We start from the raw sequence: 17643 nt of genomic DNA, 5'->3' as shown, positions 1-17643 counted from the left end.
GCCAGGTAATCCCAAGGCTGTGTATACACCCTTCCCTGACATCAGTGTGTATGTGTGTGTGAGTGTGTGTGTGTGTGTGTGTGTGAGAGAGAGAGAGAGAGAGAGAGAGAGAGAGAGAGAGAGGGAGGGAGGGAGGGAGGGAGAAGGAGAGGGGGGGAGAAGGGGAGAGAGAGGGGGGAGGGAGAAGGAGAGAGAGAGAGGGAGGGAGGAAAGGAGAGAGAGAGAGGGAGGTAGGAAAGGAGAGAGAGAGAGTATCTGTGTGTCTGTGCTCTTCAGGCACCATCTACCTTTTCTGCTTTGGGGTTTGGTTGTTTGCTTGCTGATCTCACTCGACCTGGACCTCATCAAGCAACCAAGCTGACTGACCAGTGAGTCTCGGGGATCCATCTGTCTCTACCTCCCCAGCACTGGGATTACACCTGTGTACCATCATGCCCACACATGTTCTGAAGACAAGGTGCTCATGTTTACATGGCAAGCCCTTAACCGTTGAGCCATATTCCATCCTGGTCTTCACTCTTTACCAAAGTGGCTCCTTGGTATAAAATTTACTGGGATCACAGCTCAACTGCTCTGTGTTCTGTATAATTGGAGCTGGTAATCCAGTAAAATTCTAGTCACTTTTGGTTTTTAATCAAGGATATAGACTTTCATTTGGAGTCAATGTCAACAGAAAGTGGTACAGAGAGGAGGTAAGGGCCAGACTGGTTTGCAGTTCAGGGTCTGGAAGTGATTGTCAGGGATATGTGTGACCTAAAAGATAAAGAGAAGGGATGCGGGGAGCAGGGGTAGACCCGGCAGGGATACTTTCAGGAACCTATCACAGAAGAGGCAGGGAGGCAATGACCTCAGACAGTCAGGAAAGGAGGGTGGCTCTTGTGAGAACTGAGCAAAAGTGATTGACAGCATTCAAACACAGGGTATGCCTTCACCTTCCTGCCTCATTATAAATGTACCACATAGCATTTTGCAAGTGCCCTGGAACTATAGTCATCCCATGTCACAGAGTAGGGGACTGAGTTGTTGAAAGACAGATGGGCTTCCCTAGGGTGATGCAGCTGGATGATTCTACAGTCTCTTCTGATTCCAGGCCATGAAGCTCCACCCCTCAGCCAGATGCTCTTCTGTTATGGAGTATTGCTAACTTTAGGCCTGTTCTGCTTGGACAATGGGTAACTTCTGTTCTAACCATGAGCTGGTGGTGATCTTCAACACCACCCCAGCCTTTCAGAAAGCCTACCCAGTGTGTAGAGTGAACAATGATGGACCCATTCACTTCCTTGTGCAATAGCAAATCCCAAGATTGCCAACATCCAGGGTTTCTTCCTCTGCAAGGACAACTGGTATTGTGTCCTTGGAACATCTGCCACCCCAATGGATTTTTTTGGACATTATTATCTGCATCTCTTGCCAGCAGTTTGAGGCTGTTCCTCTTCCATGTCCCATGTGGATAAATGACTTGTGTCCAATAATGGGGATGAAAATATCACAGAGGTCATATTAGAGGCCATCAACATCATTTTCCATTGCTGAAAGAGAACACCCAAGATTCGATGATTTATAAAAGGAAAGGGTTTTGTTTCCGCTAGTGGTTCTAGAAGCTAGGAAGTCCAAGAACCTAATGTCAGCACCTGCTTGGTTCATATGTCACCCAGAGGACACCAGGCAGCTGAGTGTGGGAGAGCGCCCCTGTATTCCCAAGGTTTGGGAGGCAGAGGCAGGTGGATTTCTGTGAGTTTGAGCTAGCCTCATCTGCATAGCAAACTCCTGGCCTATATCCATTCCAATCTATGTGGTGAGACCCCGTCTTTAAAATGAAACAGACCCACAGGGGATATGAGTTTGGGGAATCCTCTGTAGCAGCCCACACTGTTGTAACTAGTCTAAGTCTCATGGAAATGAAACTGGCATTAATCCATTCACTGGTGCTCAGTTATCTTCACCGAAACCCCTCCCAACACTGTTGCAATGAGAAGTGGTGGACCAATGTGTGAGCCTAAGATGGGCCATCCAGCTACAGCACAGGCTATTTCAGGCACAACACGGAAGGATCAAGACTCCACACCCCTTAAATCCTCCCCTTACCTACATGTCTGACCTATCCTCCAACAAGGTGTCATAACGAAGTAGAGAGATAGAAGGAAAAACAGATAGATATATGGTAGATACACACACACACACACACACACACACACACACACACAAGTAGAGAGATAGAAAGACAGACAGATAGATATATGGTAGATACACACACACACACGCACACACAGACACACACACACACACATACCAGCTGTTTTCCTTGTGGCGCTACACACAAATGCTCACTTCTCCTTGTGGTCATTTTCTGCTGTTCAACTCTGGCTCTTCCCTGATTTTTTTTAAAGAAATGTGTATGCTTTATTCACATTGGCCTTCTCAGCTCCCGGGCACTTGGTAGATACTCAATAAATATTATATGGCTGAGTGCATAAATAAATGGATGCCTCGGATATTAGCCTGCTTAGAGACAGTGTCTTCAGTGGCAAATTGTTGCTCTGTAGCTTTTGCCAGTCTGAGTCAGATAGCAGTTAATTAATGTTTGTAATAACAAAAGGACTTCCAGCATTACCATTAAAAAATGATTTCATAAAGTTCATTTCTCTAATCCTTTGGCAGAACCATTTCAGTGACAAATTATAACTCATTTCATGTTAAGGATGACTACCCGAGTTCCAGGTTATTTTTAAATATAATAATTTTATTAATTCTTTGAGAATTTCATACATAGTATTTTGACCATATTCACCTCTACTCCTCTTCATAACTCTTCCCAGAACTCCCCCCCCCCACCTATTCCATCTTTGTATCCTTTTTTAAATAACACACAGAGTTCCATTTTGGGCTGTCCACAGCATGGATATATGGCCATCTTCTGTAAGTCGGTCTACCAGGGCCCATGCCCTTAAAGAAAACAGACTCACCTTCCCCCAGAACCCACCGGCTGTCCATGGCCTCCTCAGTGGGGCTGGGGGATCATGAACCCCTTTCCTCTCCATACTAGGATGCTGCCTGCCTTGATCTTGTGAAGTCAGTTACAGCTCCTGTGAGTTCATGCGGGCAGAGGTCGTGTGATAAGCAGAAGACACCCGTCACCCCATCCTTCCCACATCTCCTGCAATCTTTCTACCCTTCTTCCCTGTTGATCTCCGAATCCTGGGAGAGGAAGTATGATTGATGTCCCTTGTGGCTGATGACTCCACATTTAGTCTCTACAATTTGAACAGTTCTGAGTTTCTGCATTAACTACCATTCACTGCACACACACCCCAGGGCTTTTGTTTTGCTTTGTTTTGTTTCGTTTTGTTTTTTAAGAGGGTGCATCCCTTGCTTTACCAAAAATGGCCATTCGGGGCCTGCCGTACAGAGTTTGCTCCCTTCTTCTCCGTTCATGGGTGATTACAATCTCTATGAAATGAGGGCTCTCTGTGCTTCTGACCCAGAGACAGGAACATGGCTTCTGACCTGGAGGTGGGAAATGAGCTGAAATTATCTATTTCTATTTGTTTTATGATATCTGCTATTACTAATTTTAGAAGCAAGGCAGGGATATATTCTTTTCATAAGGTAATAGAAAAGAGAGGAAAAATAAAATCCCAACCCAGCAAAAACAGAGTATCCACAGCGGTGGGCAGTGATGGCAGGTAGAATGCCACCAACTCAACAGGAGGAGGCTCTGAGCGGATGTGAAGGGCCAGCCTTTGTTTTGCTCTCTGGAGGGCGCAGAAGGTCATGCTCATTGCCACTGAGAAGGCCTGCAGGGAGAGAGGAAAACATTGTCTATTCCCTTCTCCCCTCCTGCTATTTTTAGCTCTGCTTAGCGAGATCAATTTTAGTTAACTGCAGAGGAGGGTTTTAAATGGTACTTCAGTTTCAAGTTGCCCACGTCTGCTATATTTAGATCCCCCCCCACCAAATTCTACTCTATCAAAACACACGTCATAATAAAGAAGCTTTGCTGCAGCCGCTGCTTAGCACACAGTTACCGTCAAGTGGAAAATATCTGTCACTAATTAACGTAACTCATAAGGAAGACATATCTATTCCAAGCTCTGATTCACTGGTAAGGACAATTCCTTTTCAAAAATAAATGAGCACCTATATTTTGGGTGTATGGCATGAATATTGCATAGAAATTCACTTCACGTTTCAAAATGGCTATACTCTGATCACAGGCATGAGCTGCGCACACAGCAGCCAGCATTCCCCCACCCCCAGTCAGCATGGTCTCCAACCATGGCTCCCGACACGAGATGCGGAGCTCTGATCCCCCAGCAGGTGCTCATCAGCTTCTGTTTCCTCTCCAAGAGTTTTCCCTGAAGGGGAATACATGAAGAAGAGCCCCTTCTTCTGCACGTGGCCATTGGGTGTATCTTCAGTCCTGCTGAGTGGCAACATGAACACCCCCAACTTATTTCATCTGTACTCCTTCCCTCCCTCTTTGTGCCATGAATTCAGGCCCTCAGCCTATGGATGCATTCTGTGAAGTTACTTGGGTACTACGGATCTCAGGGGGGACTGAAGATAAGTGGCCACCAGGGTTCAGCATGAAGGAGGAAACTCTAGGAGAGGTGAATAGCTCTTGTGGTAAATCCCCTGGGAATTCTTCCTCTTTCTGCTATTTCCCTAAGTCTTTCTCCATCTTCGGAAGCAGGACAGACAGGGAGAATGCTCGCAATCCAGGAGAGTGGTGGTTCCCTGTCATTGGTTGATTTAACACCTGCCTCTGTCCGGAAGTCACTCCTGCACCACTTAGACGTCTCACCTATGCACAGCAATAGTGACGCTGTGATACACAGCCGGGACTTGAGCACACTGCTCTTCTCCAGGTTGACCGACATTACCTATAGACTTGTGCAAACACCAAGAAATCAGACAACCAGAATTCTTTGAAATGCTTCCACAATTCCTGTCCTCTCCTTAAAAATAAGTTCTTTCTCTGCTCATGTTATATTGACAATCGGTCAGTGAGATGGCTCAGCAGATAAAGGTCTTTGATGTCAAGCTTGATGATCAGAGTTTGATCCCTAGGTCATAGTGGAAGGAGAGAACTGACTTCTGGGAGTTGTCCTCTGACTTCCCCACACGCTGTGGTTCACATGTACATCCACACATATACACAAAATAAGTACATAAAAGTTTTAAAAAACATTTAAACTTTGCGAATAGGCAGCTAACCAAAGCTGTGATGTCTAAGTATTCACTGTCCTCTGCTCAGAGTACCTGGTCTTTTCCAACAGTAAAGAATATCCATCATGGCTGGGTGGTAGTGGCGCACACCTTTAATCCCAGCACTCAGGAAGTAGAAGCAGGTGGATCTCAGTGAGTTCGAGGCCAGCCTGGTCTACAGAATTCCAGGACAGCCAGGAATGTTACACAGAGAAACCCTATCTCGAAAACAAAACATAACCAAACAAAAGAATATCCATCACAAAGTTGGACTCTCCTCTTGCTTCTTGCTTTGGGATAATGACTAAAACTCAAGGTGTGTGTTAGAATCTAGATTGCGTCTTCCATGTTCTCTATGACCTGAAGCAAGTTCCTTACCCTCCTGCCCCATTAGTCATGATGAAGACCATGTCACAGAGCTGTATAGTAAGTATTACTTTTTTATGTGATGTTCTTAGCGACTTAGCCCTGTGCCTGGATGTAGTAAGTGCTCAATAGCAGAGATACTACTGCATTGAAGGAGCATGCCAGCTTTCTGTGACATAGAGATACCTGCTCTAAGAGTGTTCAGCTTGGGTGAGAAAGCTAGGACAATAGTCAGGCTACAGAGGAACAATGTTCATGGGTGAGTCTGTTACCATAGAGACAGTAGAAAGGGACCCAAGTCACAGGTGTGAGAATTCACACTGGGTTTGCCTGAGGCTCTGGTCACAGCCTAAAGGGAGTCAGCACTGACCAAGGAACGAGGAGACCCAGAATGAAAGTAGAAGCGAGAACGTGTTGATGATCTGGAGTGCTCCAACTACATTCCCTCTATCATCATCATCTACTCACGAAGTCAATAGAGTACTATACAGGATTCAGATGCCCAGTGTATTTCCCATCATCATGAGACAGTCTTTTTATATTACTTTATTCTTCCCTTAAAGATCTTATTAATTTTAAACTATTTTTTTCTATGACTGTACCCATTTTCTCTTTCTTTAGCATCTAAGTACATTGTTAAACACATGGCACCTGCTGAGAGGCTTTGTTGGCCTGGACCTGGCATTTTTTTCCACATCTTCAGTCTCCTCTGACTGCATAGGCCAAATCCTAAACCGCTAGGCTACCCCATCGCTGCTCTGCTTAGCCTACGGCATGCTGGTGCCCGGCTCCATCTCCCTCAGTTGCCTGAGAGCCATGTTGGTAGGAACCGCCCTCAGAGCCATATTTGCTCACCCCAGCTCTGTGAATTTGTTGTGTCTGGCCTGAAGCAGGAGTTTGGACCCAGTGCTAGCTGCTCAAGTGCTTAGCTATATATCAGGATCTCTTAAAAGTGCCAGGACTACCAGAGAGACTGCTTTCTCAGGCCCTATGTGGATATTCAAGCCCCATGTTGGATGCCATAGATGTTTCTTGGCCTTCTATCCTACTACAGTGTTCCCAGCTGCCTTGGGTGTATACTAGACTTTACACAGGAGATTATTAACAGCTCAGTGTCCTCTGTAAATCAACCCTGTACTTGGTGAGCATTAACTAGTAGATATTCTCTCATTGGTCCGCATCTTGACTTCAGAAATGTGGAACACAAACTATCACTAGAGGGTCTAGAGAGAGGCCTCAGTGAATAAGAGCGCTTGCTCTACAAGCATGAGGATTTGAGTTCAAATCTCCAACTCCAGTATAAAATGCCAGATGCAGCTGGGTGTGCATGAAGCTGGGTGAGTGCTGAGGAGGTGGAGAAGGGCAGATCTTGCTGGCTAGCTTAGCTGAATCTGAGCTTCTGGTTCCATGAGAGACTATCTCAAAGCGCTAAAACAGGGAGTGATGGAGAAACACACACACACACACACGCACACACACACACACACACACACAAGTAACACTTGAGTTAGATAACTATGGATAAAACAAAAGATAACACATTTAAGTGTTAGAATGGAATGGTTCTGACTACCTCAAAAGAAATATCCAAAGTGTCATTAAATAACAACTTGCAGTTTTCTGTCTCTTAGTCATAAAGGTGTGGATATGGGTAGGAAGAGAGAGGGGAAAGATTTACAATGACAATTCGGAAAACTAAGAGCGGTGGTAGGGGAGAAAGGATGGGTCTGTCTTCAGGACCAGGTTCCATGGTGCGCAGATACACACTCATCTTTGGGACCCAGCCTGTCTTTCACCTTTTAGTGGGTTTTTTTTGAGACCCACTGGGTCAAAGCCCTTTTTAATTGTTCCACTGCTGATTATATAAATGCTGAATGATCCGTTCATCATGTTGGAAACCAGAGATTATTTGAGCAACACTGACCACAGTGACATTCTCCCAAGTAATTACTATCGTGCATCTTGGGAGAGCTTTCCATAGTTGGCATGAATTGACTTCACCGTATCCTAGGAACACAGGCGCTAACCCCCTTCCACTGATAATTCTCAGAAACGCTATACAACTTCCTCTGAGTCACGTTATTATGTGATAAGGCAGCGTGCCCATCTGCCGTTTTAAGAAGATTAGTTACTGTGGTGAGGAAAACAGCAGGAAGTGCTCCAGGTGGCTGGAAGCGCACCCTGGATGGGGCCTTTGCCTCGCAGATGTTGGGGGGAAAGCATGGGGAAACGCTTCAGAACCGTGTTGAGGAAAACCCTGGGACTGATCAGTTCTGGTGGCTGATGGGAAAGGAATTCAGGTGCTTGGCTTTAAGGATTTTCACCTAGACGCCTGGAGGACTGGCAGAAAGACTCTTGAGGATAAACAAGGTAGAAAGGAAACAGAGGGACTAGATAAAGATACAGTCCACGTTCTATCTAACATGTGAGCATGGACAGGAGTGATACAGAGATGTAAATAGGGTGAGACCAACCTGGAAATATACTCCTCCTACAAGGGGATCAGTGTGCAGGACTGGGAATCTTCCAGAACAGCTGATAGGGCGGCAGAACAAGCCTCCAACACTGTTAGCCATTGCTATATTTGAAAGCCCCTGGGGCAGGGAGTCTATCTATTCCCCATCAGGACACATGATAAGGACCAGTCTCCAAAGCCTGAAGTCTCGGGAGGGTTTTTTCTATCCTACAATAGAAAGGATTTTCTTCCTTCCTGAGTACTAAAATCTAAACAGTCTTGACTTTGCTTTAGTGCACATTTGTGACTACACCATCTCCAGACCCTCACAACTCTGTAAGAGGCCAATGCTTACAAACTCCATAACCAGTGAAGGGCCTCAGCCACGGCCTAGAGTCAAAAGTGGTATGGTGGTGGCTTCCTGTGTCGTTTAGACTGGAAGACACTACCACACAGCCTCCCTCAGGTCTCTGCTCACAACTGACGGGGGTGTCTTGCCTGCAACACCGCAAGGAACTAGGACATTGTCGCCAACCTGACTCCACTTGCTCAAGAAGAGAGACGACAGAACTTTGGCTTCTATTTTGAACAGTAGCCAAGCCTTACTCGGTGTCCATGGCCTGAATTGGCATTTGACTCTTGCCACACTAGACTGTTTTTCAAGTGTCTCAGCAGAGGTCAACCGAAAACCCTGACTGGTACAGTTTTGATGGCTTTTGGCCCTGACCTCCTTTCTGCACGCAGGGACAGGACGATATAATGCAGACAAAGGAACAAGCTTACGACAGATGAATGCTTCCCTTGTCCCATCAAAGAAGCCAGTCTGAATGTCCTGTCCTCCCTGTACCATGACAAGACTGTAGATAAAGCTTGACATGCTCTTTGTCCCCAACTAAGCCCAGTTGTTCCCTTTGCACGGTGACAGCATTGACGTCAACCCTCATAGCAGAAGAATTAACTGAAGCCCGAGGGGAAAGAGAAGCCAAAAAAAGAAATATTCAATCCAGTAAGGCCAAAGCCATTTCTTTTTATTTTGTAGGCACTCAGCAGATGTTGGGCTTTGCAGTATTCTGATAGTAACAGAGTTTCCCAAAATAGCACAATGAGATGTCAGCCTTAGCAGGACCACAGCCAGGAAGCATCCCTTACCCCATGCAGTCTGATCTGATGAAGATGCGCTGTACCCCACACGCAGAGGCTTTGCCAGAGTGGACCCCACAGCTGCGGTCCCATCCTGGGCCCCGCTTCCTTCACGTGAACATGGCCCAAGGAGGCGTGCCTGGAAGGAGCGGTCATCATGGTAGCCACAGCAAAGAGAAGACGTAATAGAAGCTAGCTTTGCTCGGTGTGTTCCGCTGCAATTGAGGAGGGGGGGGAGAGAAAGAGGAGGAGGGGAGAAAAGAAAGAAGAGGAGAGGGAGTAGGGGAAGGACATGAAAAGAGAGAAAAGGCAAAGGGAGGGGGAGGAAGATTGGGAGGAAAGAAGGAATGAGAGAGAGAAGGAAGGAGAGGGGAAGAGAGGAAGGAAAAGGGAAGAGAGAGGAAATGAAAAAAAGAAAAGGATGTCCAGTTGTGGTAGAGTATGATAGAAACACCAGAACTTCAGAGACTAGGGCAGAAGGGTCACAAGTTCAAGGCCAGCCTGGGTTACATAGTGAGTTCCAGGCCAGCCTGGGTTACAGAATGGCATCTTGTTTCCAATACGAATGGCTTTCTTGCCAAAAGATGAGGAAAGGGACTGTGTTCATTCTGGCCTGCATCAGCGCTGCCCTCCACATCAGCCTTGGGTTTCACAGCCCTCACATGCCCACTGTTACAGCAGATCCCGTCTGTGGTCTCACCCAGGTGCGCATGCCCGCACGTGCATGCCCCATCTCGGCTCATAGCAAACGGAGCAGCACACAGGACCACAGTGGTCCTTGGGGTTCCTCAACATGGGCTTTTTGCAGTGTGGCAATCCAAAGGAAATCCTTTCTGCTAAAAGGCCTGCCATCTCATTGGAGGGCTCAGGGATCACTTCCCTCTGTCTCCCTTGAAGAATACCAAGAGGCACATGAGACACGCACACACACGCACACACGCACACACGCACACACGCGCACACACACACACACACACACACACACACCTCCACCAGAGCCAGCAGAGTTGCTGCACCTTGCTGGTGCATGTTTGTTATATAAGAAGAAGTACTCAAAGATGCTGCCAATGTGTCCTGAAGCATCTCCTGTATCCCTCAGATAAAGCTGGTTTCGAGTAGTCCCCCCACTCCCCCACACCCCACACCATTAGCAGTTCCCAAACAACCTCTTCTACCTTAGTGCTTTCATTTTTGTTTGTTTGTTTGTTTACACTGAGACAAAATACTATCAGGGTGATAAATCCCACTCAATTCAATTCATTTCACGCAACGTTAGAGAGACCACAATAACATGCCTACAGTGATTCCAAAGGGGGTCAATCCCATGCTGGGTTAATGCATGCACTCTGCTCCAGCTCACTACATGGCAGGGATGCCAAACAGGGGCACCATGCTGACTTATCCACATCAGCTAAAGTGAATGGGGACACAATACTTGACGCAGCCCCACCCACCTGTAATTTCAACACATCTGACTCCGAGTCCTCATGCACTGCAGAGAACGACAACTCTGCCTGCGTTTATCTCTTTTGCTTCCACAGCACTCAGAGCCATAATTCTGTTTTCCTGGACCATTTATTGTCGCGGCTCAGGAAAAGTGCCTGCCTGCTGACACGGTACAATGCTGATGGAGCGTGTCTGGTTAAGTGTTCCCTGCCTCTTAGACTGAGAAGACAGGTCAGTGTCCACGCAAATGTGGGGACCTGAGTTTGGATTCCTAGAGCCCACAGAAAGCCAGAGGCATGAGTGTGTATCCATAGCCCCAGTGTTCCTGTGCCAAGACGGAAGTTAACAACAGGGAATCAGGTTGCTGGAGAATCTCTTCTCCAGTCGCCCTCCTCAGCCCCAAATAAGCACACAGACGCTGTATTAGTTATATAACTGTTGACCAGTAGCTAGGGCTTCTTACTGGCTAGCTCTGTCTTAAATATCAACCCATTTTTATTAATCTATGTATTTCCCCATGGTCTTATCTTACCGGAGGATGCCTGGTGCATCCTTTCTTTCTGGTTCTTACATGGAAGCTCTGTTTGCCTATGTTTCCCAGAATCCTTCTCATCTCCTAGTCCCGCCTATCTTCTGCCTTAATGGCCAGCAGAGTTTTATTCATCAACCAATAAGAGAAACATGTATACAGACGGACGGCCCCCCTCAGAATCACAAACAGGTATGGCCCAGCTAGCCTGGTGTATCTTGTGGCAAAGGGACCCTCTCTCAGATAAAGACTAGGCAAGGACTAATGCCCAAGGTTGTCCTCTAACCTTCACACCTGCTCCCACAGGAACGTACATGTGCATACAAATACATACATGCAACTTAAAAAAGAATAAAACGTTTCTGACTCAATAAAAAGCAGAGTGTGGCTCCATTTGCTTTGTAGGCTGTAGAACACGACAAAAGGAATAGCCCTTATAACTAGACTTGATGTACATTTCCTGAGACTCCAAGATCAAGGTGTGCGCAGGATCACATTATCTCTGGAGGGGCTAGAGAAAGACCTGCTCTTGGCTCTTTCCTAACTTCAGGTCATTCCTTGCCTTTGGGCAGCATAGACCCATTCTCCGCATGGCATTCTCTGTGTGAGTTTCTGTGTGCCTTGTCCTTTTTTATAAGACTAAGGACATACTGGCCTCATTTTAGCATGATCATCTGTAAAGATCCTACTTAAATCTGGTCACAACCACAGGAACTAGAGGTTAGCAGTTCCATACCTTTTAGACAGGTCAACAAATAACAGTGACTGAGCGCTATGGCCTTCCTCCCCAGCATCATTTGGAGAGCTTTGATACATACCTGCTACATCATCAGGGATACTCAGCACCAGTGTCAGCATCAGGGTCATCATCCAAACTTGAAGTCTGTGCCTTGAAAGCTTTCTGTTCCACTATTGTTGCTTACCAGTATGTGCACAGTGGCACAAATGACTGACACCTGTCATGGGGGGGTCTGGTGGAAGAAAGTGGCCGCCATGATTAGGAAGTAGGGGGGAAAGTCACTCTGCAGCTATGGCAGGTGAAAGATTGTGACCCCGATTGGGAGGTATCGGGTAAGTCACCCTGGCAAAGCAAAACGGATGAACTCACAGGGAAAGGCTGGTGCATGATGACGTAGCATCCTCTGGACCAATTCAAGGACATCTGGACTTGATCTAGTGAGACTTGGGGAGCCAGTGACCAAGATGCTAAAAGGTACTATTTTCAGAAGCCTTTCTCTGCTGAGTCATCAAAGGTAGAAAGTGAAAGGTGAGGGGGACTTGGGGATATTAACAGTTGTGAAGTTGCAAGCACAGACCCACCTTCCCTAGCTCATGTACACGGAGGTCTTGTTGCTTCTTCTACTGGATTATACTGTTAAGGCACAGATATTTTTTAACAGCACTCAGTAGCCAGAATGGGCAAGACCCTGAGGGATGCTCAGGAAATACCTATGGTGATGAAGCAAAGATAGACAGATTCCTGGGAGCGAACTAATTGTAAAAGCGGAGGTGGGGAGTGAAAGATGGCTCAGTCACTAAGGTAACTACAAACACTCAGTAAGCACGAGAACCCAAGTTCAACCCTCAGAACCCACATCCAACAGGCTGGCCATTTACAAACAAGGTACTACAGAGGCTAGGGCTTGCTGGCCAATCAAGGGAGACTGCACAGTGAGCCCCATGCCAGGGAGAGATCCCGTTTCAACACAGCCCCAGCAATGACAACAAAAGAAACAACAACACTTAAGGCTCTCCTATGGCTTCACGTGTTCGTGCACACGTGTACAACCGTATTCCCATGTACCTCCAACCCACACACACACAGAATGAGACTCTTGAATTAGGGCCTTCATGGTGATCTGTCATTTATTTACTACTAAACACTGAAGATCCCAGGCAAACAGTGTCCATTCTTATTATATCTCGGGGCAGTTGTGGTTGTGAGTATTATATGCCCGGAGGAGAATTTAAAGACTGGCTTATTCACTAAGCGTTTGACTCAAGCTTCCTCAGCTATTAGCAGCATGACCGGGGATCAAACAGTAACAGGTGTGACTAACTGGCTGTGTTACTCAACTTCCCATCACTGTAACAGAGCACCTGAACTAATCAGTCAATGAAGTTGACTTTGGCATACGGTTTCAGAGCATCTGGTCCACACTTGGTCCTGTGGAACACAGTTCCTAAGTAGGGAGTCGTGATGGAGAAGACTGACTCACCTCATGGAGGTCAGCAAGCAATAAGGAGGCAGGAGAGGCCAGGGGTCCCATCAAATCCTCCTATGAGACGTCAACTCATGCCATCACCAACAGCACTCCAAGTCAAGCCTTTTCAGAGCACTGAAGAGCCAAAGTGCTGTATTTCCAGACACATTTAGTCTTCACATTCCATCAGAATGGGAGTAACATTGAGAAATATACAGTCCAGCTTGCTCAGCTTGCTGTGTCTGAGAAAGGTTAAGTGACTTATTTGGAGTTGGATAGTTGATAGTGGACAGACACAGTTGGATATTTGATAGATGGTAGCCAGGACACAATGGCCAATGGGCCGCATTCCATCTGATGCCAGATCACAGGTTTTCCAACACCCCTAAAAAATGTTTGTCCCTCTTCCTTTATAAACCTTGCCAAGACAGCTGTTAAGAATCCTCCTCTTAGCTAGGTATGGTGGTGCATGTCTTTAATCCCAGCACTTAGGAGGCAAAGGCAGGCTGATCTCTGTGAACTGGAGGCCAGCCTCGTCTACAGAGTGAGTTCCAGGACAGCTAGAGCTATATGGAGAGACCCTGTCTCCAGAACAACAGCAAAACACACCAAACAAAGGAAAACAACAGCAAAACTAAAACACAACAAAACCCAGTAACTAACCAAAAAGAATCCTTCCCTCTTCCTTACCTGATGTCTTGCTTTTCAGGAGAGAAGTACGAGCTGCATGCGGGGACTGAGTCCACGCCAAGTGTCGTCGTGCATGTGTGCGACAGCGACATGGAGGAAGAAGAGGATCCAAAGATGTCCCCAAAGCCAAAAATCATCCAGACCCGGCGTCCCGGCCTGCCACCCTCCATGTCCAACTGAGCGCGGCCGTGATAATATGCATCTCCTCTTATTATGCTTCCCCCATTGTGGTTTGTCCAAAACATTAATTGCCTTTAAGTCCCTGGGTGTTTGGTTGTTTGCTATCCCTTCCTTGTAATTAAGCCTCTTGGACAAAAGGGCTAGGAAAAGGTGACATGTCTCCCAGTCAACTCATACCCATTAACTATAATCCATTATTTAGAAAGTTCTAGAGGAAGAAAGGTAGTATTTTCTTATTAAACAATCAGGACAGGCTATATCTCTGTTCTCTCCTGTTGATCCACGTCATTGACATCAGTAGCAAATGACATTTATGTTGTTTGTGTGATGCTCCAGTTGTGTGTGTGTGTGTGTGTGTGTGTGTGTGTGTGTATGTGTGTGTGGTGTTGTGTTTTTTTCCTGGCCACTTATATAGGACCATAAGTAAACTTGATTTTGACTGCATGGGATCCCCCTAACTGGTCTCACCCAGTCCTCTGCATCCCGACATTCCCAGGACATTGCACGATCACCAGCATTTATTTTGATGATTTGAGGGTACGCCCCACCTCACGGTATCCCAGCCGTGTCCTGTATAGACAAGGGGTGTCCCCACCATCCAGCTCAATAAGTCTGGGAATCATTTTCAGTTTGGGTCAATACATCAGATAGCTCTGTCCAAATTCCTGGAGGCAAAATTGAGCTTGGCCCCCAAAATACCCCTCAGTAGATTCTGAACACCGCTACCACATGATGTCACTGGGGAGGCTTGTCCAGGCGGCAGAGACCGATTTCAGACAAATCTATTTATTATAAAAGTCTCGTGGTGTCTGAACGATTGTCCCACCCACCCACCCCTTTATATATTTGTACAGATGTTTGAGCTGTGCGTTGAAAATCTGGATGTTTTTTATTTAGTGATTGTTCAGCCATTAGCTGCTTAACGACATCATACCTGTGTTGCTTCTGAAGGCGTTCTGATTCTAACGTAGGTAATCCGACGCTATCACGTGCTCTTGTGGTTAATGCTGAGTTGAGAAAGAGTACAGCAATGTCTCATGTCAACATATAACCGACTAGCAACCTCCTTGCTGTCAAGACCACCTGTTTTTAAACAAAGATCCGAGTGTCAGTTATAAACAACTTGGATGATGCTAACTAAACCCCAGAACATAGAAACAGCTGAGCATCTCAGAGCACAAAAAGGATGATGGGTAAACGGATGGCAGGTCCACTCATCCAGTGCCCGTGTGCTCAAAAGTTCTTTGTTTTCGTTACGTGTGACTTTTGTATTTCTCTAGCCCAAAGTGCATTAAGGAAGATACACCTGCAGAACCATACTTTCCGCTCCATGTGTCAAGCCTCATCAATTCCTGTTCATTAGCAAGTCATTTTGGATGCAAATACAATTTACCGCAGAATGGGCTAGTCTTTTCACGACTTAAGCCTCAGAAAAACACACAAGATCACTAACACAGCCACCCGATGGAGGGATTATTGTGGTTTTTTTTGACTAAGGTGTATGTTAGTTTCAACAGAAACTTCAAACCTAGACTGATCTCTCAGAAAATTAAAGTCCGTTCTACTGTGAATCTAGCAATATAGTACTGGCCACAGTACGTTTGAAACCGAGGACAGTGTTGCTTGTGGAATCCCGAGTTTCCATGAGGAAAATAAGTCTCCTCTTCAAAAAATCAGACCTGAGGGGTGTACAATAAGCAAATGCTCTGACTTTCCTTTGTTGTGGAGGGGTTTGGGTTTTTCATTGACCAAGGAAAGACTACAAATAGTTGAGAGATGGTGCCCTCTAGTGGCGGAAACATTGAACTCAGCTGTGCGGATGGATTGATTATAAGTCAACTAAATGCTTGGGGCTTTCTAATTCACGTTAATTTTCAGGATGCAAGATCTGGGGTGGGGGAATCTAAATGAGTGAAAGCTTTGGAAATAATTTGTGTTTCCAAATAGTGGTAGCAGAAGTTTCCAGTTTAGTAAAAGTTGTTATAGATGACCCAGGTCTTAGTAAACTGTATTGCCATGTATAGATGTTAACCTGCTATACAGATCAAGGGATTCTCCTGCTGGGTTGAGCATGGGGAAAGGGGAGGGGGCGCTTTCCCCAGGAGAAATGGGAAAGCTGGGGGACCTCCCAGCACTGTGAAAGTCATGATGGATCACTCAACACTTCCATGACGCACATTATGCAAACCTCCTTAGCTCTCTTTTAAGTTGAAAACATTTTAAGTGGAGGGGAAGGTTTCCACCAACTGAATCATTTGTGCACGTGTACAGCTCAAAGAGCTTAGAGTTCAAATATATCTGGTGAATGAATATCTGTGTGATGTCATTTCTAGTTCGTCTGCCTATTCCTGAGGTGTGTGTGGGGGGGTGCCACCTAGCTTATAGCTTTTCTAAGGGACCACCAATGTGTGTAACTAATGCAGTGGCATTCTCCCTGGATGAACTGGGAGGGACGTTGGGTAACTGCCATTTCTTGAAAGAGGAGTTAGTTGAGCCAGACCTGGCTAAGAGCTCTTAACATCTCTCGGCTGTGATCTTTAAAACACTAGAAATAAAGCCTTCTTAAACAGCAGAATCTAAAAGGTTGACTTACTAGGTGTCATTTAAGTCAGAGCATCTACCCCCAAGTAACACAAGTACAAGGAAAAGCAAAAGGAAAATTCCATATTGGGAGAACATAGGTGATACACATGGATTAGTTAAATAACTCAAAGTCAAGCTCTAGAACTGGTTCTCAACCTTCCCAATGTCATGACCCTTTAATACAGTTCCTCATGTTGTGATGACCCCAACCATAAAATTATTTTCATTGCTATTCCATAACTGTAATTTCACTGTTGTTATGAATCATAATGTAGGTATTGTTCTGATGGTCTTTTGGTGTGTGTGTTGGGGCCGGGGGTCCTGATCCACAAGTTGAGAACCACTGCCCTGAAATCTAGATTAAAAGGCAGGTAACACTCTCTCTTTAATGATTAACCTACATGGGGTGATTCCCATGTATATACACACTTTAGCTATCTGAATGACCCATAAACAGTAAAAGGTACTCCACAACACTATTTTCCAGTCAGGACAAACCCAAAAGGCAAATATTCCAAGCATTAATCAGCAGAATGGTTGAAATGGGGTGTGTGAGAATAGGGAATACTCATACGGCTACAGAGGAGGCCTGAATGAAGACAGCTCTCCTCTGAGAACACTGGGAAGTAGCTAATAGCCTGTGCATACGTCTGTCGGGAGCTCTTCCACTCTGAAACACATAAAGGAAAGTGCTCACAGCAATTTAAAAAAATGTATGCAATGATGCCCAGAACAGTGACCAGGAGCCATTAACCAGATACAATTCAAATGTCCTTCAACTGTAGAATACATAAATAAAAAAACGATGTGTGTAACAGCATAAATACATTTCAAAGTTCTAC

The 17643-nt window shown here is 45.8% G+C and overlaps 1 protein-coding gene across 2 annotated transcripts in view; it reads left to right on the top strand.

The window, feature by feature from the left end:
* The window catches only part of Rcan2 (regulator of calcineurin 2), a 219387-nt gene extending 202859 nt beyond the window's left edge, over nt 1-16528 (top strand). For both annotated transcript variants that reach the window (XM_005072303.4, XM_013115129.3), the window contains one exon: nt 14058-16528. In XM_005072303.4, the coding sequence (XP_005072360.1) occupies nt 14058-14218 (161 nt within the window). In that variant the 3' untranslated portion in view covers nt 14219-16528. The remainder of the gene's footprint in view (nt 1-14057) is intronic.
* Nucleotides 16529-17643: the final 1115 nt, after the last annotated feature.

This window comes from Mesocricetus auratus, unplaced genomic scaffold (assembly GCF_017639785.1).
Source record: "Mesocricetus auratus isolate SY011 unplaced genomic scaffold, BCM_Maur_2.0 Super-Scaffold_100021, whole genome shotgun sequence".
Classification (NCBI taxonomy): domain Eukaryota; kingdom Metazoa; phylum Chordata; class Mammalia; order Rodentia; family Cricetidae; genus Mesocricetus; species Mesocricetus auratus.
Note: the sequence above shows the minus strand (reverse complement) of the source record. Positions and strands in the feature narration are given on the sequence as shown.